Here is a 26,249-nt window from a genome sequence, read left to right on the forward strand (position 1 = left end):
TGTTACAAATGCTTGCCAAGGAGATTAGTATTGAAGGTGTGGAGGTGTAATATTCCAGCCAGAGGGACAGATGTGGGCAAAGGTCTACAAGCATAAAGTAGCCTAGCTTGTTCAGAGATGGATATAAAATTCAGTGTGGATGAATCTTTGGTTGAGTTCAGGATAGGAACAGAAATATCAAAATTACAAGCCAAGCTAGTAGCCAGAGTTCAAATTGTGAAATTTCATATAATACAGTGATGAGTTTGGATTTTATTATGTTGGCAATGGGAATTTGGCATTTTAGAAAGATTCTTCTGGCTTTAATGTGGAAGAAAAATAGGAAACAAACCCAACCAAGACAGACAATTAAATAAAAATCATAAAAGGCATAAAAGGCATTTAAAACACATAAAATGTGTTATAAATGGAAATGAAGAGAAGAGAGACATAAGAGAGATAAAAGGTTTTTGTTTACATGAACTAAATTATACAATGTGCCACAGTTCATACAAATTTTGCTGGGCATTAACAGAAATAGCCTTCCATATCACTAGTAGCAACTGGTCCCATAACCCTCCTTTCTTGCTACTCAGACCAATTTCTTCTTGTGGACAATCATTGATACCAAAGAAACATGTAAAATGAAAAGTGAAAATACAATAATGGAAGAGAAAGGCAAAGAATAGCATTCTGGAAATGATACCATGTAAAAACTGATGAAAGAAATGGTATTATTCACCTGCACAATTAAAAAAAAAAACATGGCATAACAATGACTAGTTATAACTCTTTTGTTAAATAGTCCTGATTCGGTGGTAGTAGGAAAAGATCAGTCTTTCTACACTTCTTCAAAACCATGCATCCTCTGTCTGATCCATGCTAATCAGATGACATCTCAGAGAGGTTCTATAGCTTTTCTGGTCTTTTCATTCATACAGCAAATCACAGTTTAGTATTTAAGAAATTAGGGGCTGGGCGCAGTGGCTGACGCCTGTAATCCCAGCACTTTGGGAGACCGAGGCGGGAGGATAACGAGGTCCGGAGATCGAGACCATCCTGGCTAACACGGTGAAACCCCGTCTCTACTAAAAATACAAAAAAAAAAAAAAAAAAAAAAAAAAAAAGATTAGCTGGACGTGGTGGTGGGCACCTGTAGTCCCAGCTACTCAGGAGGCTGAGGCAGGAGAATGGCGTGAACCCGGGAGGCGGAGCTTGCAGTGAGTCGAGATCACGCCACTGCACTCCAGCCTGGGCGACAGAGGGAGACTCCATCTCAAAAAAAGAAAAAAGAAAAGAAAAGAAAAGAAATTAGGGTCAATATATGCAAAAATTTAAAATTCTCCTCTAAGATGGCTTCTCCCTGTCCTCAACTCAGACCTACATGGCACAGGGAATTATCATGGGAGGCCTATCTGCTGTTTCTACTTCCTCTCTTATTTGATGCCCTTTAAGGCTGAGGAAGAACAGGGAATGAAGTGCAGTCAGTTTCTGGGTTGAAGTTGCCTGACTGGCACAGTTATTGTCTGGTGTTTGGTGGTTCCTCATGGCAGACACAAGCTCTGGCCCTTTCTCCCATGTAAAGCTTTTGTGGCCTATCTGGAGCCTTTGAATTTCCTGGAGGCCTCAGTGTGTCAGGCTAGCCACTAGGGCTCTGACACAGACCTTGGGCTTCTCAGGCCCACCATCTGTTGAAGTCCCATTTCACCTTCAGCTACCTAGTCTTATTGAGTGTAAACCATTTTTAAATGACCATAGGTTCCATTCTTTAGGGTCTATATCTGGTTCCCAGAAAATAGGCACTTTTGCCTTAAAATTGGTGGGATTGTGTCCTGCTCTTATCCAGTCATCTTTTTCTTTGATCTCTTCATTTTAAAAAGTTTTGGGCAATAGCCAAATGCAGTCTCCATGTTTGAGCCAAGTTAAGTGGTTTGGTTCCCTAGAGCCCTTTTCATTTAACTTGAGGTGATGAAATGCACCACAGCACCTGTAACATCTCTATAAGGAGGCATTTTCACTGCTTCCCTTTCTTCTAACTTCCCACTCCTTTACTGTTTTTATGTAGCCTGGATGAGGGTGATAAACTATGCTCACAAAACCTATTACTTAATTTCTTAGTATATAGAGACAATAGCTGCTCTACAACTTTGCTTTGGGATGTGCAAGTATATTCCATCAATGCAGTTTTTAAGCCTTTGGGGCCTTAAGGAAAATTAAGAAAGAGTCCCAATTTTATAGTCAGTGTTATAATGGATAATTGGAGATTACAGGGATAGCAGATTTCAAATTGCCTTTCTAATACATAGATCTCTTCATAGAAGAATAAACTGCTTTAGGAAAGTCTGTGCTCATTATCGTCAGACAACAATCAAGAAAGTTTCAGTGGTGACCTCTTAATATTAGGGTCAGCTTCGTGGACATGTATTCTGTGCATAATATCAGGGTCAGCACAGGGTTCCACAACCAGAAGGTCCTCGTGATTAGTTGAATGTTCTAATGTTACCTTCTTGAAATTGTTAATTTCTTATTAGGAGGCCTCATATTTTTCATTTTGCACAGGGTCCTGCAAATTACATACTCAGTCCTGTTTAATATGTTTGTATTATGAGGGTAGGGAGATTAGAGTCTAGATGACTGAAAAAGTCCTTCCTTTAAATTGTATTAAAGTGAAAACAATTTTAATACCAATGATTGTTAACAAGGGTATGTTTCACAAACTAATATACTTGATGGTTAGTGAATATCATTATTATAGTAAGTAAAACTTCAAATTGTCACTTTTTAATTGACTTTAGGTTTTGTTAATGTGTTTTATTTTTACTAGTAACTTTTCTTCCATGGCATATTACTTGATAAAAAATGTTATGTGCAATATTCGTGGTTTCTACAAACATTTGTTTTACTTCTTAAACTTACTAAATTGAGAGAGCAAGATTACCCTAAGAAAAATAATCTCTAAAAGTCATTGCTACATCTCTATATAATATTCAGTATTCTGTTAATGGAAGCATCCTTATTGCTAGAGAAATTCTAAGTGCTGTCTTTTTCCCCCTTTAATAGGAGGCAGTATAATTGACTTTCGTTTTTATTCATTCTTTCTTGGAAGGGAAACATCTGGGAACAGATTTTACGAATACCTTTCATCTTGGAAATAATTAATGCAGTTCCCTTCATTATCTCAGTAAGTCCTAAAAGAACCTTAAAAAACACTTTTGTAATTAGACTTAAGTAAAATCTTTAAACCTAGATACTGTTATATAATATGGTAGCTAAGATAAATGGATTTAGACTTTGGTTAGAATCATGATACTAAGCAACAAGATAAAATTGGTTGGATCGTGTTGTGTAACTAAATGGAAACTAATGATTTCGTACAATAGCAAAGTAAAATATTTTAAAGAGATATATACTCTGGGGATGCCATTTGACAAATGTCATTGTTTAAAATTACTAGAAATTACTTATCCACTTATTGTTTATATTGTGGATTTTTTTAAAAAATAAGCCAATTGGAAACATATTTACAAAAGTTTTTCATATGTTGAAAGTATCTGTCTGTGGTTTAACCACAAGATTTGTTAAGTCTAGTTCTGTTTTTAGTAAGAAGGTTGCCAAAAGTCAGACACCCAACATTTTGCTTCTTTTCAAACTGCTCTGTGTTATCAGTTCCATGATGATCCTATTCAACTACAGTCCCATAAATATGTCACTCAGCACTTTCCTTTTGCAAAACTATATTTTAATCGCAATTTAATAAAGTTATAATAATGTCTGTTGGGATTATCCTTTGTAACACTTTATTTGAATTTTATTTGGAGGATTTTGAAAATAAGTAGATACTACCTGGAGCTGTTTCTCTCTTCTGATAATTATTTTAATTTGAGTGATTTATCTAGAGAAGCAACTGGAACTAGATTAAATGACAGGTGAACTAAATATAATTCTAATTGAACATAGCTCCGCAATGTCACTTAAAGTGGTTTAACATAAAGAGAGTAAGAGGCAATATTATAAAAAGAGAGAGTGCCTTTCCTCTTTGTTCCTACTTAATACCTCAAGTTACAGAGAAAACAAAGTCAATGTCTATTACAAACCATCACACTAAAAGACTTAATGATAGAATTAGCATAGGTATCTGCCATCTGGTGAAAGCTTATTATTTTCTTTTTGCTTCTGCAATAATTTCCCTAAGAAAGATTTAGACAATGAATGAAAGAACATATCAATTCCTTGCATTTTATTAATAGTGAGTTTACATTATTTGTCATATTTTAAATTATTACACTTTCTTTAACAGCTTTTTTTCCATTTCTTTTTAGTATACTGGGTATGATTTATTGCTTTGAGATAAAAGTCTAGTTTCGGTTTGTTTTACAGATATTCTGGCCTTCCTTAAGGAATCTATTTGTCCCAGTCTTTCTGAACTGTTGGCTTGCCAAACATGCCTTGGAAAATATGATTGTAAGTATAGAATTAAAGTGCAAATATGAAAATATTTTTAAACCATTTCTTATTTTCAATGTTTAGATTAAACAGAGAGAGAGAATTTGGGATCTAGTCTTGAACTTTCTCATTCTGCATTCTCCCATAATGTATAACTCATACTATTGGAATTAATTAAGCTGTAATTAAATTTCCAAGATTTTCATTTTTAAACATCTTTTAAATTAATTTAGGTCATAGTAAATTGTTTCATTTAAATTTTTTTTTAATGAGTCATTTTGGTAAAATACTGTTAAATAATTAAAGTGATGCATAGTGTAAATTTGAAAGTTAACAGTCCTTAAATGACCAGTCTGCTGTATCTTAATCAGAATGAAAACTTGTAAAATGTCCATATTGCGAAGTTACTACCTTTGTAGGGTCCTATGACTGGTAAACAAAAATGGTTCAGAATTTCTCAATATCACTAAAAACCTTATTGGTTTTTGGACTGGTTCAACCACTTAGCCAATCTTCAGAGTACAAATATCCTTCCCTCCCAAGGCAGTTTGTTGATGCATAATGGGACTCCTGGCTTTTGAGGGCTCAGGTAAGAGATTTAGTCAAACTGCTCTTAATTGTAGGTAGTCTCATATTCAGTGAACATCTGTGGGGTTTCCTAAGATTCTATGTGGGAGCCAGAAGCCCCTCATTTAGAGTCATCCTTCCGGATTTGCTTGAGCGGGGTTGTGAGTGGGACATTAGGAGAAAAGGAAGCAAGAGGTTGAATAAAAGATGGAGAACTCAGAGCTGTGCCATAGTTGCATTTTGCCCAAGGCTGACCCTGCTTGGCGGCAGGGTTTATAACTATGACCAAAACGTTTTTACCACAGGCTTTAGTAATTCAAAGCTAGCTGTAAGGCATTACCATTGAGTCATTCATACCACAAATGTTAATACATGTTCACTATATACTGAACAATGTGATGGGCAAATGATCTAACTTCTCTGCTATTATCTTCATCTGCAAAGAAAAGCACCTACAAGTTTGCTGTGATAATCAAATGAAATTATATATACATACGTATATACAAAATGTACACACATACATATGCATAATATGTGTGTATAGTATTTTATCTGTCACAACAAAGTAAGGGCTCAATATTATTAATTTTACCGCATTGAAAATTATACTTGTTTGGAGGCAAAGTTATTTTCCATTTAAATGGGGTTTAAACTGACATTATGACTAAAGTTTTGGCCAAAAGGAATATTTGGATAACGTTTTAATATTCACAACCAGATGAATGTTTCTAAACATTTATATGGAGTAACCACTGGAGTCTTATGAAAATACATGGCCAAAGGGTGGGAGAGTGTGGCCTGTGAAATGATTTGCAGAAACATTGGGCTGTCTTAATTGCCCCGATGAAATAGTGTTTGACGAAATATAGATTGCCTAAGTTTCTAATGAATAAAAATACATCAGAAAAAAAATAAACTTATTTGTTAATTTCTGTGTTATTAGTTGTTGGAAAAAAAAACTCAAACAAGACAGGATACATTAGACAAATATTGACAGTAAAAAAGCCTGTTTTGCAATATTAATTTAAGATTCATTTTCCATTTTATTTCCATATCTCTTTTCGCCAGATGCTAAACTTGTATTTGCTTTCTGTTCATTAATACCTCTGCCATTAGAAACTAAAGGGTGAGAGATGAAATCCAAATCAGTCAACTTAATTATTTGTCTTCATAAAAGTTCCGGTTAAATGAGTGGTAGACAAAATGAGTGGTAGACAAGTAATGGCTCATTGCCATAATATCTTTTCTAAGAAATTAAACGTAGAAAAGAATTGTTTATTGGCTATTTTGTTTTTTTTTCTTTTCAAGATAAACTGTCTGGGCTAATTGATGTTAATTTTCCTGATAATGAGCTTTGTTTGTAATTTCACTCATCTATTCCCTCTTCCTTAATTAAACATACTATTTTCTGATCTTTTGAAATTAGGATTTTCCATAAGAGATCATGCTTAACATGTAGGGGTTTGGGGGAGTATGTGCAACACCTGTTCAGATGTCTGTAATGCAAGTAAACTGAAATTTAGTGCTTTGGTAGTCTTCCTATACCAATATCCTTGAACTATGCAAACTTTAGTAAGTTACACTTAGATCGAGGCAAAAATGGAAATATGCTTATATCTCCATTTGAAATACATGTATTTACGTATGTATGTATGTGTACAGGAGAGTTGACATGAAATATATACTAATAAATGTAATGAAACTCATGCATATTTAGTATTTATCAAAATTTACAACTTTTTTCTGTATTATTTTAGAATGATCTACACAGAGCCATTCAGCGTACACAGTCTGCAATGTTTAATCAAGTTTTGATTTTAATATCTACATTACTATGCCTTATCTTCACCTGGTAAGATTGTACATATCAGAATTTGTGTTATGTTTAATTTAATTATAATTTCTAAAGGAAACCATATTATGAACAACTTTCATTAATAGTTGTCAATAAATAAATAAACAAATATTCACCAAAAAATGTAACAGATCGCCTACAGAAGAAATAGTAACACTCTTTCTTCAGTCTTAAAAAATAATAAAGCACATACATCGTTTGCTATTGATATATACTGCAACTCTGACATTTTACCAACTGCTGTAAACAGCCAAGCTATGAGAATTTATATTGCATGCCATAGTTGTCAAACAAGAATTTTTCCTTCAAACTACTGATATAGAAGTGCCCTCATCTTTCTACATTCTTCAAAGCAGAAACACTGTTGAGAAAACTGTCCTTACCAATCATTGCTTTTGCCTCTGCCTTCTCTGCATGATTCTTAGTGTGCAATCAAGCAGAAAGCCACGGCAGATTTATGGACAGTGCAAGGCAAGACCTGGCACCTCATTATAAAAACATATAAAATATGCTTTATTATAAAAACAGTAATTTCCCTTTCTGGAAGGTCATACTTTGACAATTATAGAGTAATCCAACATGAAATGTGACACCAGACATATGGATTCATTCAGATCCTTAATGAGAGAAAAAATGTGAACATCAAAAAATGAGGTAGAATAATATGTTTGTGTTGCAGGAATCTTAGATATGTGTAATTGTGCTGTGACCTGGGTCTGACCCTATTGAGAAAGAGAAAAAGCTAATTAGGAAGTACTAAAAAAGGAAAAATGCACACATACACTAGTACAACTGAGCTAGGTATAAATATATCTATAAATGTATGCATGTAAATGTAGATATATAGGTATGACAAGTTTTTGTATCAATAGTATGTGGTTAGTAACTCTACGAAATGGTTTTCAAATATGTTTCATTGCATACTTTTATCATTTAAAAACAGTACACCTATTTTAGCATACTTAATGCTTTTAAATATAAAATAGCCTCTAAGATTGATACAGCCATCTTATTGCCTAGTGTCTTTTTACCTTTCACAAACTGTCTTTATGATTCATCTAGTAATTATCTAACTGCATTAATATGAAACATTAATTGCAATTATTTCCCTTCTAAAGTCACTAAAAATTCTGGAATTCAATGTAATAACATTATTTGGGTAACTTAGGAGTGTTTTCTCATCTAACTTAGGAATGTTTTCTCATCTAACTTAAGGGAATGTATTTAAATTTTTTTTAAAATTATGTATGTATGGTATGCATATGATAATTTTTCAATTGCTGGAAAATTACAAATACTAAAATTAATGATTACTAAATATAATGGGGGAGTCTCTTAAAGTAAATTTAGACAAAGGATAATTGAGATGTTAATGTGAGAAAAAGGACACGTTATTTTTACATGATGACATTTAGCAGCACTTTTGTTCTGGAGGCATCTTCATCACAGTAAATCTTCATCTGTAGTTGGCTTTCTATGCGCTCCTACTTTCTGCCTAGTACTTCTATTTTTTGGGTAGTATAGGTGGCACCTAGACAAATTTCACCATTTTCTTATGCCAAAGGATGCAGCAGTGCTAGAGAAAGGGTTATTCATTATTTATATGAAATTTCCACTATATAATGTATTCATTATTGAAATTATTTCTATTTCATTGTTTTATTTGGTATAATAGTTGTTGTTTTGTTGTTTTGTGTGTGTCTTGTGTGTGTGTTTTAGTTTTAAATAACTGAGTAGTGGTTTTGAGATGTTATCTAGTATTACAACTGTCACCAGTAGTGGATATGTCTCTTAATGTGCAATAATTACATAACACTAAGTTTAACTACATACAATTTTATTGTTTAATCACATGTATCATAATATGTTCTTAAATTATAATAACTCAAATGGATAAACAGGTTTGATTTCTTTGTGTATTCTTCTCTGCATTACAAGCAAACAGTCTTCATAACTTATGATCATCATCATAAAATCGAATAAGTTTTATTCAAGTTCAACATCAAGGGTCTAATTACCAAGAAACATACAAACAATGCTATATATTAGTTGTATCTTAGTCATAGTATGTCATGCAGCCTGTTTTAACAAAGTGTTGCACCATACACAATGTAAAATAGAAATATCCACAAAAATACAGCAACTTAAACAAATAGAAATGTCTAGGTAGTCTGTCTAAGACTGTTTCCCCAGCTTGATACTGCTGGGGAATAATTTTCCTTATATCTTGTTCCTCCCATTTTTCAAAACATGGTTTCTATCTATGGTTCAAGATGGCTGCCCTCTTCTTGCAAGTACATCCTAAGTCCAGCCTGTAGTTAGAAAAATAAGACACAACTTGTACTTTAGGCTAGAATTTGGTTATATATCCACACATGGCTGAAAGGGGGCCTGCAAAAACATTGTCTTGCTGGGTAGTAGTATATCCAGCTGAATATCATACTATCACACAAAAAAGAAAAAACAACTGGAGACTGGAATAAAAAGAAGTCTCTTGGTACTAAGTGATAAAAGTCCACATGTACCTTAGTTGTTTAAAACTTAGGGTTATCCTAGTTTAAAGCCCTTGAACAACTTTTTTACACGTCATTAAATGAGGATATTAATCACTCTATAAGGTTATTTGGAAGTGAGGATTAAATTAGATATAAAGTGTTAAGCAAATGGCATGGCAAATAATGTGAATACCTCAAAAGTTTTAGTTTTTTTTTTTTCCATTTCAAATGCCTTCTTTATAAAAGATGATTAAATTCTCATGTGAGTCCACAAAAACTAAATTACTTAAAAATGTCTAAACATAGTATCCTTTTAATAAAACTATAACAGGGAACCACTGTGCCTAAAATATACTAACAGGAAATATAAGAAAACATCTTTCGCCACTATATTCAAGTTTTCAGTATTTCATACCTATTTCTAATACTTGAGTCTCTCATTATCTCCACCAAGTTAAAGATAATGGTAGCATTGCTCTCTTGCTACATTTAAGGCTTTCAATGACACACAGCATTGCGACATGCCCATGGCTCCAGTTTTACTTCATTCAGAGTACTTTTAAAATTTGATCTTAGTGTAACATGATAGGTAAAAACCAGGGGCATGGTAAATAGGGGAATAATTTTAGGCCACAGAGAGGGAAGTAACTGTTCTGTAAAGATAAAAGTGAACTATTTTTTGGACTATTGAGAAATATTTCTCATATGAATAGATTCCATCATTTATTTTACCACTTTCTGAATATTGAACCATAGGACATGTCAGAAATTAACATTGCTAAATCAGAACTTTTAATATGTACATTGTAATTTGAGCCTGAAAGATTTGGATAAATTGGCTATATTGTTCAGGAATCTTACAGTCTTAAAATTACCTGTTTTAGAAAGCTGTTACATGTTTTTTTAAAAAAATCTTCCCTTCACAATTACAAAGAACTATCAATACGCATCTGTCTGCAAGAGACACATGTTTAGTGCCAAACTGAAATAAAAATTAAGCTGCTGTGCTGACCCACTCTCTATGGGAAATGTGCTCAGAATTGTTTTTTTTCTGTCATTGTAATGGAATTAGACTAATCTGTCCACATATTGGCAGTGTACCCCTCATCATCGATAATGCACACTTCCAAGACAGCTGGGAATTATGATTCATTCTGCGTCTCTAAAACAAAGCAGAGTAAACTGGAACATCCGGGAATTAAATGCATGACTTTAGCTTAATTATCAACATATTCTAACTAATAATAAGCACTATCATTTATAATGAATTTGATGTTTCTAATTTTACACTGAGAGATTTATTTTGCAACTACTTTACTTCAAACTTTAATATTTTTAAATTTACATGTGTTTATATATTTTCATATTATTTCATGGGGTTCTAACATAAGAAACTATATTATGTTAATTGATTTCCTGTTTTAGTTCAATGTTATAATTTCTTGTTTTAGTTCAATGTCATAATAATAATTGAATCAATTCACCTTCTCAATCTTATTTCAAGACAAAATAAACTCATTTATTGTTTAAAAATGTGATCATGTTAAACATGATTAACATGCTTAATTCAAAAGTACTTGGAATGTTCCTATGCATTGATTAAAACCTATTTAAACACTGGATGCTTCTCTATGTACTGGTTGAAGTCTAAAGGCAAATAGCTACTTGGGAAGTGGACAGTGAGAAGATAAGTACTGTAGTTTGGATGAAGAATTACAACATGGTCTAATGGTGTTAATTGCCACTGTCATGATATTTGGTTCCTAGTTTTTTGTTTTTTTCACATTAGTTTTTCTTACATTATAAATGAATTACTGAAAGTGCTTTTGTCTGAAGATCTGGCGATTGACTAACAACTTTCTTCCTTATTCTTCCTGCTATGGTTTACATTTTCATAATGGCTATGTATAATTTTTGAAAACAAAATAAGACAAAATCACAAAAAGTGAGAAATGTAAATGGAGTCAATAAAATTTAATACAAAATGCAAAATATAATTATATGTAACACTCAATTTAATCTGCGTAATTAATTTAATCCTTATTCAAATGAGTCTCATATTAAGTTCTACTTCCCCACTTTCTCCTACTCATCATTCAAGACTCAACTTTTTGATTATAGCTTCTCTATGACACTTTCTTGTAGTCTGTCTAAATTATGGGATATGGCCAAGGTTTATGCTTCTTCAGCATTCTAAAACCTGTGAAATATATAATCCTTCTTTAATTATCAGTGTTTCTTCTAGAGTTTTATAATTCATGAGAGCAATGACTGAATTTGCTTTTCTTACCATTTTATGCCCAGCATCTCTTATGGTAGTTGGAAAATACTAGATGTTTAACTAATATTTGCAATTGATAGAAAATAACATTCTGGAATAAAAATACCCTTATCAAGTGGAGATACTTAAATATATTATAAGTTAAGCATTTCAAACCATATATTTTAAGAACATTATTTTAAAACTCTTATTTTCAGTTAAGTTTTGTGTGAGGTCATAAGAAGGACTTTTTACAGTTATAAGCCAGAGTGTAAGTCTGTGAAAATGGCTTCTGCAAAAAGAAATGACTGAGTAGTAAAACTTTTGCAACTTTTTAATTTAAAAAATACCCTTTGATATAATTTTTATAAATTACACACACATACCTTATAAAAATGATAAACCAAATTTTGGCCAATTTTGTCTCCATATAACCCCCAAATTTATGCCTTGAACATTTTCCTTTCTTTGCTTTTTTTTATAATTTGTGAGAGCAGAACATGTAATAAAATTACTGAAACTGTTAGAAAGCAAATGGGCTTGCTGCCCGATGCACAGAGAAGACAATAACTATGGCACTGGCTTTTGAGAAAAGAAGGCTTTATTGCAAAATTGGCCATCAAAGAGAGAGACAGGTTCAAATCAGTTTCCCTGATTTGGGGCCTGAAGCAAGTTTTAAGGGGTTAGAGGGCAAGATAAGTGATTTAGGAATGTTTACTTTACAGAGTTTGATTAGAGGGCTTCAAATGTGGTCATTTACAGTAAGCTACGTTGAGGCAAAGTTTAGCCGTACATCTTCCAAGTGAAGGAATCCCTCACTTCTGAAAGTTTTCAGCATTCAGATTCTAATTTTGTCCCAGTCTTTTGGTTCAGGATGTTGTTAGAGGTCAAAGCTTTTTCTAGGGCACGTGCCCTGACTATATGACTTACAGTTTTTGGCTCTGTTATACCTAAAAGATAACTTGACATTTTGTTATCAACAGAGCAGGCCCAGTTTGAGCTAGGGCCATGGTTACAGAACTAGCAAATGTATGGAGCATACAAACAAACTGGTTAAATACTCAGAGCATTACCATAAGTGCCATCATGTTTTTCTCTTCCCATTATTGTTTAGGATGTTTAATTTTTTTTTCTATTTCTTTCTTTGATTTTTTTTCTTGAAATTTCTATTTTACTTTTGTCTGATCTGAATCTTGATCCTCTCTTGAAAATCTGTTAATCTTCCATTATTTTGAAATAAAGAAAATCCATGTTTGTACATTAGGGCACAGGGTAGGGCATGGTCAGCTTTTATAAATTATTAAAAGGCAAAGTATACTGACCCCAAATTTATGGCTAATGACATGATTTACTAATTTTTTTGCATAGACACAAAGACAGTGCTCAGTAGAGTGAGACATTTCTTTTGACAATAGAAAGGCTGGTTTTATCATTTCCTCAAAAAAAATCCCCTAGAAAATGTAGAATCCCAACATCTCAAATGATCATATGTTTCATGGGACTCTTAGATATTAGGTATACAATCTACGGGAAATGAAAATGATTATTTGGGACAATTTAATTGGTATTCACTCAGTAAATACCGAAGTGCAAGTTGTGGGCTGATTTGAATGCTAATGTTTGAATTACAGGAATGGATGAAAGTGTTAGATGATTTCAGCACAGAATGCCATTGCTAATTAAGTTTTTCCAGTAACTGTGCACAGCAATGAGATTCATAGGGAGTGTATGGGATGTTAAGCATTATTTATTCCTGCCATGTGACTTTTTTTCTCTGATAATATTTTGTTGTACAAATTGACATTTACCAGGTGGTAAAAAAGTTTGCAGTCTCAATATTTCCTTTCATTCAAATTAATGTTTTCCTTATAAAACATGCCAAAGCTTGAAAAATTTGTACTGCCAAATGTATAGTTAACATTTTAAAAGAAGCGCATTTTTAAGAAGCACAGAATAAATAATTTGCGGTTAATGTGCCTTTGTAATTATATACAGGGCCTCTTTAAGTAAGTAGATTAATTATGACTTTTAGGTATTTTGAGAGGGTAACATAAGAGTTTGTATTCAACTTCCTAATTAAATTTTGTTTTAGAATTACGTAACAGCAAAATTATTTTGTATGGGTTTGTGTCAAAGATAACACTTAAGAATGTTTTGTAAAGAAGCAAACTCCACAGTAGATTCTTAACTCAAATCCAACATTCTTCATGAGATTATCTTGAAATATTTTTTAAAATAAATGCATTTTTCTAAAAGAAATAATTAATATTGAAGTCCTACAAATCATAATTTATTTAAATTCTTTTATATTTGAAATATATTCTTACCTAATATAATTTTTGTTTTATGTTATTTTCTGTTTTTTAATATTGCTTTTTAATTAAGCAGCCACCCATTGAGGAATATTATACACCTATATATTTATTCTGTATATATTAACAAAATTATATATGACATTGTAGTAGGTAGGTTTGACCCAGTTGCAGGTTGGGGCTGAGATGAAATGTAAAATTGTAAGTCTCATTCTGGATGTTTTTAGTCTCATGCGTTATCTGCACTGGGAGCTTTGCCTTTAAAAACTCAAACGTTCCTCTTCCCAGAGCCTTATCTTCTAATTCTGGTTTTTATCACTGCAAAGAGCTCAAATCTATCACTGTTGTGAATGGTGCATTTTGAGGCCATGACTTACCTGGTGGGGGCTCTCTCACCTGTACTCTCAAGCAGCAATTGAGTGCAATCTCTTCTAGGTCAGGGCAGACTGTTGTTCACTAAGTTAACTGCTGACTCCTTCTTACGGAAGATAGGTAAGAAGCCTTGACTAAAAATAGATAGCTTAACGAAATGGTCTCCATTCTGGTTTAGTTTGTGCTGAACCCTTTCCATTTACCAAGTGCATGCTATCTAGGTTGTTCTTAATACATTTACCTTATTTTCTTTCACCTCTTATTATCTTCCTTAATTACCCTCTTAATGATAGTTGTTGTCACATCAGAGTGACTTCAGGGAGTTGCTTTTTTTTTTCTTTTTTAGTAAGCTTTAAGATGTGCTTGCCATTTGAAATAATGGTAAGCATAACAAACTCTGGAACCACACAGTCCAGGGCTCATATTATGCCTTTTTCATTAATCAATTCAGTAAGTATAACTTCATGTCATTTAACTGCTCTAAGTTCAGTTTACTATCCATAATATGTAGATAATAATATTGTATAGAATTGTTGTGAAAAGACTGAGTTAATATATAAAAAGTAAGTACTAGAGAACACAATTCATTATATGAACTAATAAATTATTATTATTATTTAATTTTTAGTGTGAGAACAGTGTTTTTTTGTGGGTAGGAGGGCTATGCTTGCCTGAAAATGGACTCCACTGTTATTTTCTAAATTGTCTACTCCTTTTAAATCAGTTTTATCTTCAGACAGCCTTGAGAAAGTACATAATAATGTGTGTTGAATAAATATGGAATACAAAGTTTGGGTGTAAAAAATTATTTGTTTGGAAAATAGCTCACGTTTTGATTGGGATCTCAGTTGAGAATTAAATTGTTTTGACTGGAAAATTCAAAGAATTCCTCTCGGGAAACTTGTATTAAGACCAATCGTTGTACCTTTATGCATTAACCTCCACATTCATACACTAATATGTATTCTTTGGTTTAACTATATCATGCCTACTGTCTTGAGGGCTTTTAGGTAACTTTTCTAGAATATATTTCTGATATGCCTGTGTCATTTATTGATGTCTATTAAATGCTTTGTATAGATCAGATTATAATTATGCTTACAGAGATGAACTTTGTTAGTACATGATCTTAAGAATCTTATGATGTTTTGGGAAAATCGTGTATAACACTAGTGGTATGAACAAAGTCAAAATCGACTGCAGATAATGCACAATTTAGTTGTATCTATTACTTTATTCCCCTATTAACAAATAACCAGAAGACACAATGAGGCATAAATAAGATCTTAAAACTTAGGAATTGTTAAGGCCACTTTGACACCTAAAAACGAGAAGACAAAATCTGGAAGTAGTCAAGAAAGGTACATTTTGTTAATCAGAGAAAGAAGACATATATAGAAGTAAAATATAATGGTAGCACAAAAGACAGAATGGAGTAAATATAATTGTATTGTTTTAATTTTTATACTATACATAAAATGTTAAGTTCCGGAAGCAATCATTGCAAATGCAATAAAATAAAACAAAAGGATTTTGTCAGTAAATCAATAATGGAGACAAAATGGATCTTTAAACATACTTAATTCAAAAAAAAAAAAGGAGTACCCTACTTAAAGTGCAGTAGAAAAAACCATGAAAACTTGACAAAGTGCAAGAAAGACTCCCGGAGGAAGTCTGCTTAACACATCCTTTTCTTCCTCCACTTCCAATACCAGCTTTTACCTGTTCATGCCTCCTGAGGCAGGCAAGAAAAGTGCCAAGAAGGAAGCGGTTGGGATATTTTTTGCCATTGGGGAAACTGGGGAGCCTGAGACTAGAATAAAGGCACTAGAGTGAGGACTGAATGAATCAGAACCAGATAATTGTTTAAACTTGGAGATCCAGTGTAGGTGGACATCTGCTGGAGTGAATTTTACCAATCTGCCTGGCCTCCAAAGAGTTAAGTATGAACTAAAGAGCTTGGCTGAGGCCTCTCCATCTACTGAAAGTGGGAAATTTGAGAACAGAGTCAGAAAGGTTTCTTGCTGTTGCCTCACCCAGGGTTTCACAGCCAGTGTACTGCTGGCCCCCCAGGAGCAAAGACGTCTCTGCTTTCCTGAGAATTGCCACCACTTGCTCAACAAGCAGATAAAAGAAAATAATTATCTAAGAAGGACAATAATCAAAGAAGGGAAAAACAAATAGTAATCTAGATAGGTCTCTAATTAAATAGACTTGCTCATGGAAATAGAACACATTAGGGAATGGACTTGGAGGATATATCTGGAATAACTAATCAATACTATAGATGTTCATAAGAGAAGAAAACAAAAGATAGAAGAAAGATAATAAACAAATAGTAGGAAAAGAAGGTATGCTGTTTTGAGGAAAGATGTGAGTCTAGAGATTAAAATATTAGAAAAAAACAACCATCTCAGCATATAGTGCTAAAATTATTTCACTCCAAAGACAAAAACTTGTTCAAGCTTCCAGTAGGAAAACAAAAGATTAATGACTGATTGACTTATAAATTATGTACTGCCTATTTACAAAAGGTAGGCAGCTTGGCCTTCAAAGATGTCCATGTTCTAATCTCTGTAACTTGTAAATATGTTACATTAGATGGTAAAAGGGACTTCAAAGATGTAATTAAGGTTACAGACATTAAACTAAGGAGATTATCCTGGGTTATCCAGGTGACCTAGTCTGAAATCATATGAGCTCTTACAAGAAGAAAACTGTGGGGCTGGCGTCAAATAAATGCACTATAAGGAGAGATGAGACACAAAGGAAAGAGAGATGAAGTATGGGAAGGACCCAACCAGCCATTTCCAGCTCTGAAGCTGAAGAAGACCACATGCCAGGGAATGCAAGAGTCTGCTAGAAGGTGAAATTGACTCCTGGTCAAGAGCCAGGAAGGAAACAGTACTTTAGTCCAACAATCACATAAAACTGAACTGCACACAACATGAGTTGACTTGGAAGCAGATTCTCCCCTAGAGCTTCTTGTAGTGAGCCTGGGCTGGTCAACACCTTGATTTCTGCCTTGGGAAACTCATAGAGAAGAAACCGGCTGAGCCTACCTGGACTTCTGGACCCTAGAATTGTGAGAAAATAAATTTGTGTTACTTTAAATGCTATTTGTGGTAAATTTTTAAAATGCTGTTTGTGGTAATTTTTTTTTTTTCCTGCAGCAATCAAAAACTAGTACAGTTTTCATGGAAAATAATTCAACCCAGCAATTCCATTACTGGGTATATACTCAAGAGAAAATAAATCATTCTACAAAATGGGCACAGATGGGTGCCCATCTGTGGTAGACTGGATAAAGAAAATATGGTACAGATACACCACGAAATACTACACAGTCATGTCTTTTGCAGCAACACAGATGCAGCTGAAGGCCATCATCCTAAGTGAATTAATGCAGGAACAGAAAACCGAATACTGCATGTTCTCACTTATAAGTGAGAGGTAAACACTGGATACATAAAGATGGCAACAATAAGCACTGGGGACTACTAGAGGATGAAGAGGGGAAGGAGGGCAAGGGCTGAAAAACTACCTGCTAGGTACTATGCTCACTATCTGGATGATGGGATCATTTGTACCCCAAACCTTAGCATCATGAACTATATCTATGTAACAAATCTGCACATGTACCCTCAGTACCTAAAATAATAGTTTAAATTATATAAAAAATAAAATTAATGCATTTGCAACAACCGTTGTATCTGTTATACTGGAAATTCCAAGATGGTTGAAAAATATGTATAGACATCAGAGAGAAAAGCCTGAAATCAAGAGTCCCATACCCACTTCTCTAGGTGTAAGAAAATTATTTCAGGAAATATAAGAATTAAAAGAGTACACATTCCATCTGAGAAAAATACACAGGGAAGAATAATAAAAAAATGGAAAGATGATAAAATATGCAATTGGCTGTGAATTATGCAATGCATTCATTTAATCAACATTTATTGAGAAACTAAATCCATTTCAGAACTTCTAGAGGGCTAAAGATAGAGAAATGAGCAAGTAGACAAAGATAATGCTTTCAGATAGTTTATATTACATTCAGGGGTGGGCACAGATGGGAGAAGAATAATAAATGTTTATCTTTTCTATGTTGAGTACCGATAAAAACTATAGGGAAAGATACGGAGGTAAATTTCAGATAGTTTGGTGAACGAAGGCTCTAAGGAGTAACATTTGTGGTGACACGTGAATTATCCCCCTATTGGATGTGGCATGATCTAAGATATGACTATAGAGGTTGAGTGACCAAGAAGTGGAGGAAGGAAAGATTAATGTGAAAACATTAAAACAACAATCTGAGAAGTCAGACTGTTTCAGTCAGTATCCAGTCAAAAAACAAAAATTACTGTCTATTGGAAGGGGGAATTGGTGGCAACATTATGGAAGTACTCAAGGAACAAAAATAAGAATGTGAGATTGTTCCACTTCTGAACTGGAGGAATTAAAGTGAAGTGATGAAGTTTTAAGTATCATGGCGCTGCCTTACAAGAATTTAGAAGCCACACAATTACTGACTTCGGAGATCCAAGGAGTCAAAAAGCATCCCTCAATGTTGCTGTGACCACCTGAGCCAAAATCCTCAAGTGCCATAGTGTTGAGGCTATGGAAAATCCACTGCTGTAATTGGAGTCAGATCCTAAGAATATCGTTCTACTGCGGTCCCTGGCATGCCTTCTGCTGACACACTCCACAAAAGCCAGGCTTCCACACACACCAGCTATTGGTGCTGTTACTTAAAAGGCCAAAAGAAGATAAAAGAACAAAAACAATAACACAAACTGAAAAAGAAAAAGAAACCAAAAACAAAACAAAAATAACAGGCAAAAACAGCTTCTCGTTTACTGTGATCCTTAGTTTTATGTCAGCCTCACTGGGCGACAGGGTTCCCAGATAGTTGATGAAACATTCTGAGTGTTTCTGTTAGGGTGGGTTTGATGAGACTAACATTTTAATTAGTAGAGTAAGGCAGACTGCCCTCCATAATGCGGGTGGACCTCATCAGTTGAAGGTATAAATATAATTTTAAAAACCCACCCTCCCCAGACCCTCTACTAACTGACTTCGGACTTCAACACTAGCTTTCCTTGGGTCTCTCACACCATCAGCCTTCATAGTTTAGTGAGTCAATTCCTTATAATACATCTCTTTATATAACATATTGGTTCTATTTCTATGGAGAATCCAGACTAACACTCTTCCTTCTGTATTCCAGTCTGCCAATAGTGCCTCTATGCTGACAGAATCTAACCTGAAGTCAAATGACAAGAGAGACAGGGAATTTCAGTTTGCAGGCATAGTTTCCAAAACATAGCTGAGCCGTAAAAATCTGATATGGGGCTGAGTGCATATACAAGATTGCCTGTACACAGGTTGTTGAGGGAGTCATCTACATGAATGGAGACTGAGACCATATAGGAGAGTTAGTGAAATAGGGAGCTTAGTGAGCTATAGAATAGGGATAATCATCTGGGTTATAATCTGTAATTTTAGACTTTGATGGTGACTAAAGAGAATGAGAGGCATATGGCAATAATCATCAATATATTTCATATAAAGGTGGGTTATTAGTTCTCAGAGTTTCTTTGGATTCATCTCATAGGCAGTTTATAGCAATGAAGTGGTAATGTGATAGTAGCTGGGATTAGTGATATTACCGGAAACATGAAGAGCTTTATGTGCCTTTTGAAAACCTTGCAGATAGATGCATGACTAAAGGATGTACAAGCATCTTTATAGAAAACAAGGGAAGTTATAGAGGGATCTCTTAATTCCATGTGAATTTAAACTTAAGAGGATATTATTTTATCAGATAATACAAATACTGTGTGGGAATACTTGTCTATTACCCGATTCTAATAACTGTCTTGAAAAAAAGAACTAAATTATCTGAGCAAACCTAGGAGAGGGGAGAAGGAAAGCTAGGAAAAGTGTAATAGCATTCCAAAATTTTATTTGGGAATATTTATAATGTATGGTACAGAAAGGACCATATCTCCTTGGTCAGTCTCCCCAAAAGAGGGGAAAAATGAGTAACAACAAAGTAAAAGAAAAAACAGTAAACACAAATGATATTTAAATAACAAATACAGATTAGTTCCTTCATTCCCCTAAACATGAAGGAACAAAATTTTTCTATTGAAGAAAAGAGTCTTATTGAGTAAAAAAAATTAGTGCTCCTTATAAGAAGTATATTAATGTTCCTTATAAGAAGTATATTTTAGTATATTTAAGGTGGTAAGGAAATTTTGCAAAGGGATAACAAAAAAGTGCAAATGAAAAGAAAGAGGACTGGCCTGGCACGGTGGCTCATGCCTGTAATCCTAGCACCTTGGGAGGTCAAGGCAAGCAGAACTCAGGAATTTGAGACCAGCCTGGGCAACATGGTAAAACTCCATCCTACTAAAATACAAAAAAAAAAAAAAAAAAATGTTGTGTGTGGTAGCGCATGTCTGTAGTTCCAGCTACTTGGGAGGCTGGGGCATAAGAATTGCCTGAACCTGGGATTCACAGGTTGCAGTGAGCCGAGATCGTGTCTGTACTCCAGGCTAGGCAACAGAGTGAGATGGAGTCTCAAAAAAAAAAAAAAAAAAGAAAAAGAAAAAAAAAAAAGAAAGAGGGATTAAGAGGGATAGAGCACTAACAATACGAATATTTATTAATTCAATAAGCGTAATTTTGAATTTCTTTTAGGTTGCTAGAGCTGGAGCAGTAATTAAAATGATCAAAATCTTTTTTAACTTAGGGATAATGACAATAATCATTAGCTGACATTATATAATGTCAGCTAATAAAAAAATGAGAAAATAAATCTGTGGCGAGGATGGAGGCAGATGGGCTCCTTTTTTAGGTAGGGTGTTGAGGGAACTGCTCTCTACAGAAGTGGAATTTGAATAGGGAAATAAATGAAGTATTCAAATAAGCCATGCATATGTCTAGTTAAAGTGTGCTAGGCAGAGGAGGAGTCAGTGCAGAGCTCTGGGACAGAAGCTTTGTTTACTTATTTGAAGAACATACTCAGATAGACGTTTTAATAAAAATGCTGTGGATACTATATGGAGAACAGGCTGTGGGGAGACAAGAGCAGTAGCAGAAATACTGGCTGGGAGGTTATTGTGAGACTCCAGGAAAGAGGTTATGAAATCTTGACCTAGAATGGTAGCAAGGAAGTAGGCAGTGATTGGATTTGCAATCTGCTTTAAAGACAGAAGTGACACACTTTTGATTACAAACTAGATATAAGGTGTGAGGACAAAAAAAAAAGAATAACTTTGAGGTTTGTATTCTGGAAAACTGTGAATGATGGTGCCACATACATACAAGGATAAGAAAATCTGGAAAGGAATCTGGAAAGGAAGGGAAATGGAGTTCATTATATTCTACATAACTTTCAGAAATCCAAGGGGATATGTTAAATAGCCATTTAGCTATAGGATCCTGGAGTTCAGTAGGGGGATTAGGATTAGTGTGTAAATTTGGTAATCATCAACATATAAATGATCACTAAAATCACAGGATTAGAAGAGAGTACTTAGGCAATGACAAAGTGAAATCTCTGATTAAAAGTAAAACAAAACAAAAACCCTAACTGGGCAGTGGGAGGCATTATATAGGGATGAAAGACACAATGTATTAGTAGATAGGGTCTTCACCTATGGTATCTAAAACACTTGGCCATTAAATATACAAAGCAAAGATGAGTGAAAATGCAATGAGAATTTGATAAAAATATAATTGTAGCAGAAGATTTTTATAAAGAACCATATTACTAAAATGGATTTGAGAATATTTTTTATTTTCCACTTCTTCAAACACAGCCCTTTCTATACCATCCTACCCAGATGGTTGTCTATTTTAAACCATAGTCAACGTCAGAGCTTTTATAGTACATTTTTATTATTATAAAAGCATTTTCCTACCCTCAAGCAACCAAACTTATGCTGAATTCATACATCTTTTTAAAACATCATAAAGTCAATTTTTCTTTTAAAATTCTTCATTTTTTATTCTTTTTTCTTTATTAGTGCCTTTTCTATTACCTAACTCCTGAAATTGTGTAGATATTTTTACATTTCAACTGAGTATAGAGTCCTTATAATGAAGATTGCGATTCATTGCTTTTCTTCTCATCATTTCCTATTAATACATTGTCTAAATTATTTCATCATATGTGATGAAATAGCCTTTTTCTTGTCCATGATCTTTCCCAGGATATTTTAAAGTATTTTGATTCAGAGTGTGTCGAGCTACTTATTTTAGCAATGTCTTCTTTTTCTACATGCATTGCTTAAACTGATATCTCCTACCCAGGTTAATATACCAGGGTTACATTATCTTCCACTAACATCTTGCTTTGCAAATATTATATAGAATATTTCTGATTTTCCCTAATAATCCAGGTTCATTGGGACACTTAATACTCTTTTTATAGAGCCTGTCTGTTAGCCCATTGAATTACATTTATTATAGGTCTTTGTTAGGTCTTTATGTATAAGTTTTGGGTATTTATTTTTAGGTTCCTGGTTTGCTAGCAAATTGATTTTAGGATGTTCTAAATATCTCATTAGAATTTCATATGAGCTTGTTCCCTCTAGTGTGCCTACTGTGAAGGTGGAAAACCACTTTCAATTCTCTGCTTTGTAATTATCTTTAATATTGACAATTGAGAGTACTCGGTCTTCTTTTCTACAAGCCAAATATTCCCCAAATGCTTTAACTGTTCTCCCCAGGATATTTTTGTTTGTTTGTTTGCCTTTCTCTAGATTTTTTCTGTTTTATGATTATAAATTCAAATAGGGCCCAATGCTGAATAACCGCAAAGATCCAGCTCATTTATATAAAAACATTTTGTAATTTATAAAGTGCTATTCAAACATGAAGTAGTATTTTTATTGTCGCAATTTAGGGGAAATATTTTTAGTTTAAAAAAATGATCGTTCTTCTTAGGTTTTATTTTTCACAGAGGCATATTTATATACAGCTATCTAGAGTGTCATTAGGTAGAAAACAAAACAAAACAAAAGTCATTAGATTTGAAGATATCTTGGTGTACCTCTTTCTTGCTGTGTGACTTTAGTTGAATAACAGGCTTCCTGAGCCTCAATCTACTCATTTGTCAAACACAGAAAGAAGAATATTATATAAACTTCAACAATAGGGTTTGAGGCAGCTTTTAAAATAGACATGAAATTGGATTATTATAACAGAAACAGAAAAAACTATGAGTCAACAGAGTAGGGATTAAGTATAAACATTGTATAAACATTATAAAAAGCTTCCAGGCCACACAGTAGAGGGCAGGTATGCAATTTTACTTAGCTCTCATCAGAGAGAGTAAATACATAGTTAGAAAGAGAAAAACAAAACACACGTTTCTCAATGAAATTAATATTTTCCTTCTTGCAGAGGTCAGGAATTTCATTATGTAGGCAAAATAATACAGAAATGTTATATATAATAATACAATATATTTTTTACAAAAATTTTTATAATGTGCAAATAGCATTGGCTCCCTGCCTATTGCCTTAGAGTTTTGCTTGCATTATCTCTTTTAATTCCAGTAATAGCTCTATGACACTGAGATACTTATTATCTCTTGTCTATAGATGAGACAAATAAGGTCAGAGGGAGTTAAGTGAGTTTTTAAGTAAGTTGGACATCAGAAATGAGTCTGGGTTTCTCTGACCATGCTCTGCCTTCTTTTTCATGCATTGAAGCCTTATCAGTAGTTTGAAAGCAATTCTTTTTTCAGGGGATGACATGTTGTGACAAAAATTATGATGTTTTCCAAGATTCAACTTTATCCTAGGAGATCCATTAGAAAATGTAGAGCAGTGGAAGAATAATTTACACTTTCATTTAACTTTTCCTAATATCATTCTCTTTCCAGACCTTTGGTAAGAGTTAGAGAGAAAGTTTTCAAGGCTCTTCCTGCTCTCGGTGGCCTGACTTCTCTATCTGCCTAGATGCTCCTAGAGGTAGACGGATTTCAAGATCATCTAGAAGCTGATAACTGCAGCAGTCCAAAACAACGTTGTTGATTCTTCTGTCTTTCCAGACAACTTTTTTCGTCTATCTTCTCTGTCAGTTACTCCACTATTCACCCTATCCCTTAAAAGAAGTTAAAAAAACTTGGCATATCTGGACTCCTCCCCTTTCTTCACACTGAGTATTCAATCCATTGACAAGCCCTATTGGCTCTACCTCCCAAATCTTTACATCCAGCTCTACACTGTCACTACTCCTTTTATGCTCCATTATCTCTTGCCTGGATGATCTGGTCTGTCTGCAACATAATTGCTCCCTTATAATGCTTATCTCTCTGACCCCAACTTACATCATACCTTCTCTCCTTCAATAGGCTTCCTCACCACAGCTTTCTTTTTGTTCCTTGATGATGTTATGATGATTCCTGACGTGTGGGTTTTGAACTAAATGTTTCTGATTCCTTGTATGTTCTTTACTTAGTTTTTGGCCTCCTTTAGTTCTTTGCTTATATGTCAAATACTTAAAGAAATCTTTCTTGACAACTCAGTTCAGGGTCTTAAAAATATTGCTACACCATCTACCACCAGCTGCTCTGTAATACATGTTTTCCGTTATTTTCGATCATTTGCTTGTATCACAATTTTTTTCTTTTGATAACATAAAATATGTTCTGGAAATGAAATTGAGTTTTTATCATACATTTGAGGCAAAATATTTCATTGAAGATGGAAAGACAGAGAAATAAAAAATGAAACAGTGAAACAGTGATTTTACTTTAAGTTCAATTTCATCCAAAGCGATTAACGATGAAGGCCAATTAATGAACTATATTATTCTTTTCATACTAGCCATGATTTGAACCTTGTGACAATATTTAAAACAGGGATCAAAACTTTAGAGATCTACATTTCTAATGGGTAAAGACAGGTGGTAGTAAAAAGAGTGATATTAAGTGAGTTCTTTTACATTACATAAGTGGAAGGAAGACACAGTAGACAAATTTTTTACTTAGGAAAGACAGCATAGCTTAGTTAAATTTCATCTTATTTGGAACATTTGTCTTAGTTAATTAGTAGCTTAATAACTATTAGTGGTTTAGTTCACTAGGTTTTAAATGTGGTTTCCTTTCGATACAGAGAAGGACTTAGAATACAGCCCCTGAATAAACAAAGTACTTGTAGGTAACTGGCTCTCTTCCTAATTGATATATCTCAAAAATGAAGATATGTCTAATTTCGAAGATTTCACAGAGAAGGCTTATTTAACTTCCACAAAGTTAGGGGTAATTGATGAAAAGCTTTATTGTATTTCTAGGGCTACCTCTTATGAGTAGAGCGAATCTTGGTCAAGATTTTTACGCTTACTGCCCTAAGACGCTGCTTCTTTAGAGAAACGAGTTGGACTAGATCAATCAGTTGTTCCCAACCAGTAAGCTGTGGTTCCACATCTTGCTCCATACCTTTCATCAGTGTCATCATGGCTTTGTTATTCTATGACATTGATAATTGCTGAGAATGGGGATAAAGGCAATTAGAATAATGACTGTTAAATGTTATTTTTAGTTGAATGAGTCTCATGGAGTGAAAAAGTATAGAGAACAGTATATTTATTGTACACGTTGGATTTAAAGAAATCTATCTTTTGCTTAATTTTTTTGTCATGTGTTTTGAAAAAAATACAGAGTAGAAGCTTTTATTGAATGGTAGCATCTTAATTGCAATATTATTGCCTACCTTAATCTCCTTGAGTTTAAAGAATCTGATATGCTAAGTCTTTTACAAATTTTCTAAAAATTCAAGTCGTAGGAGCAATGTCCATTAGGTTAATGCTAACACAGACCATGTTTTCCAGTAACTTTCTTTAGTTTAGAATGTGTCATTGACCTTCTGACACTGCTCTTTGAACAAATATCATTGATCAAGAAAACAGTTGTAATTTGCAGTATTTTTTTTTTTTTTTTGGTC

The 26,249-nt window shown here is 33.7% G+C and overlaps 1 protein-coding gene across 12 annotated transcripts in view; it reads left to right on the plus strand.

The window, feature by feature from the left end:
- KCNT2 (potassium sodium-activated channel subfamily T member 2) overlaps positions 1-26,249 on the plus strand; it is a 393,821-nt gene that overhangs the window by 139,519 nt on the left and 228,053 nt on the right. For all 12 annotated transcript variants that reach the window (XR_008510934.2, XM_054523897.2, XM_054523917.2 and 9 more), the window contains 3 exons: positions 3,086-3,160; positions 4,357-4,440; positions 6,747-6,841. Coding sequence is in view for 11 of the 12 variants with exons in the window: in XM_054523897.2 (XP_054379872.1) it covers positions 3,086-3,160; positions 4,357-4,440; positions 6,747-6,841 (254 nt within the window). In the remaining variant the exon portion in view is untranslated. The remainder of the gene's footprint in view (positions 1-3,085; positions 3,161-4,356; positions 4,441-6,746; positions 6,842-26,249) is intronic.

This window comes from Pongo abelii, chromosome 1 (genome assembly GCF_028885655.2).
Source record: "Pongo abelii isolate AG06213 chromosome 1, NHGRI_mPonAbe1-v2.0_pri, whole genome shotgun sequence".
Taxonomy (NCBI): Eukaryota; Metazoa; Chordata; class Mammalia; order Primates; family Hominidae; genus Pongo; species Pongo abelii.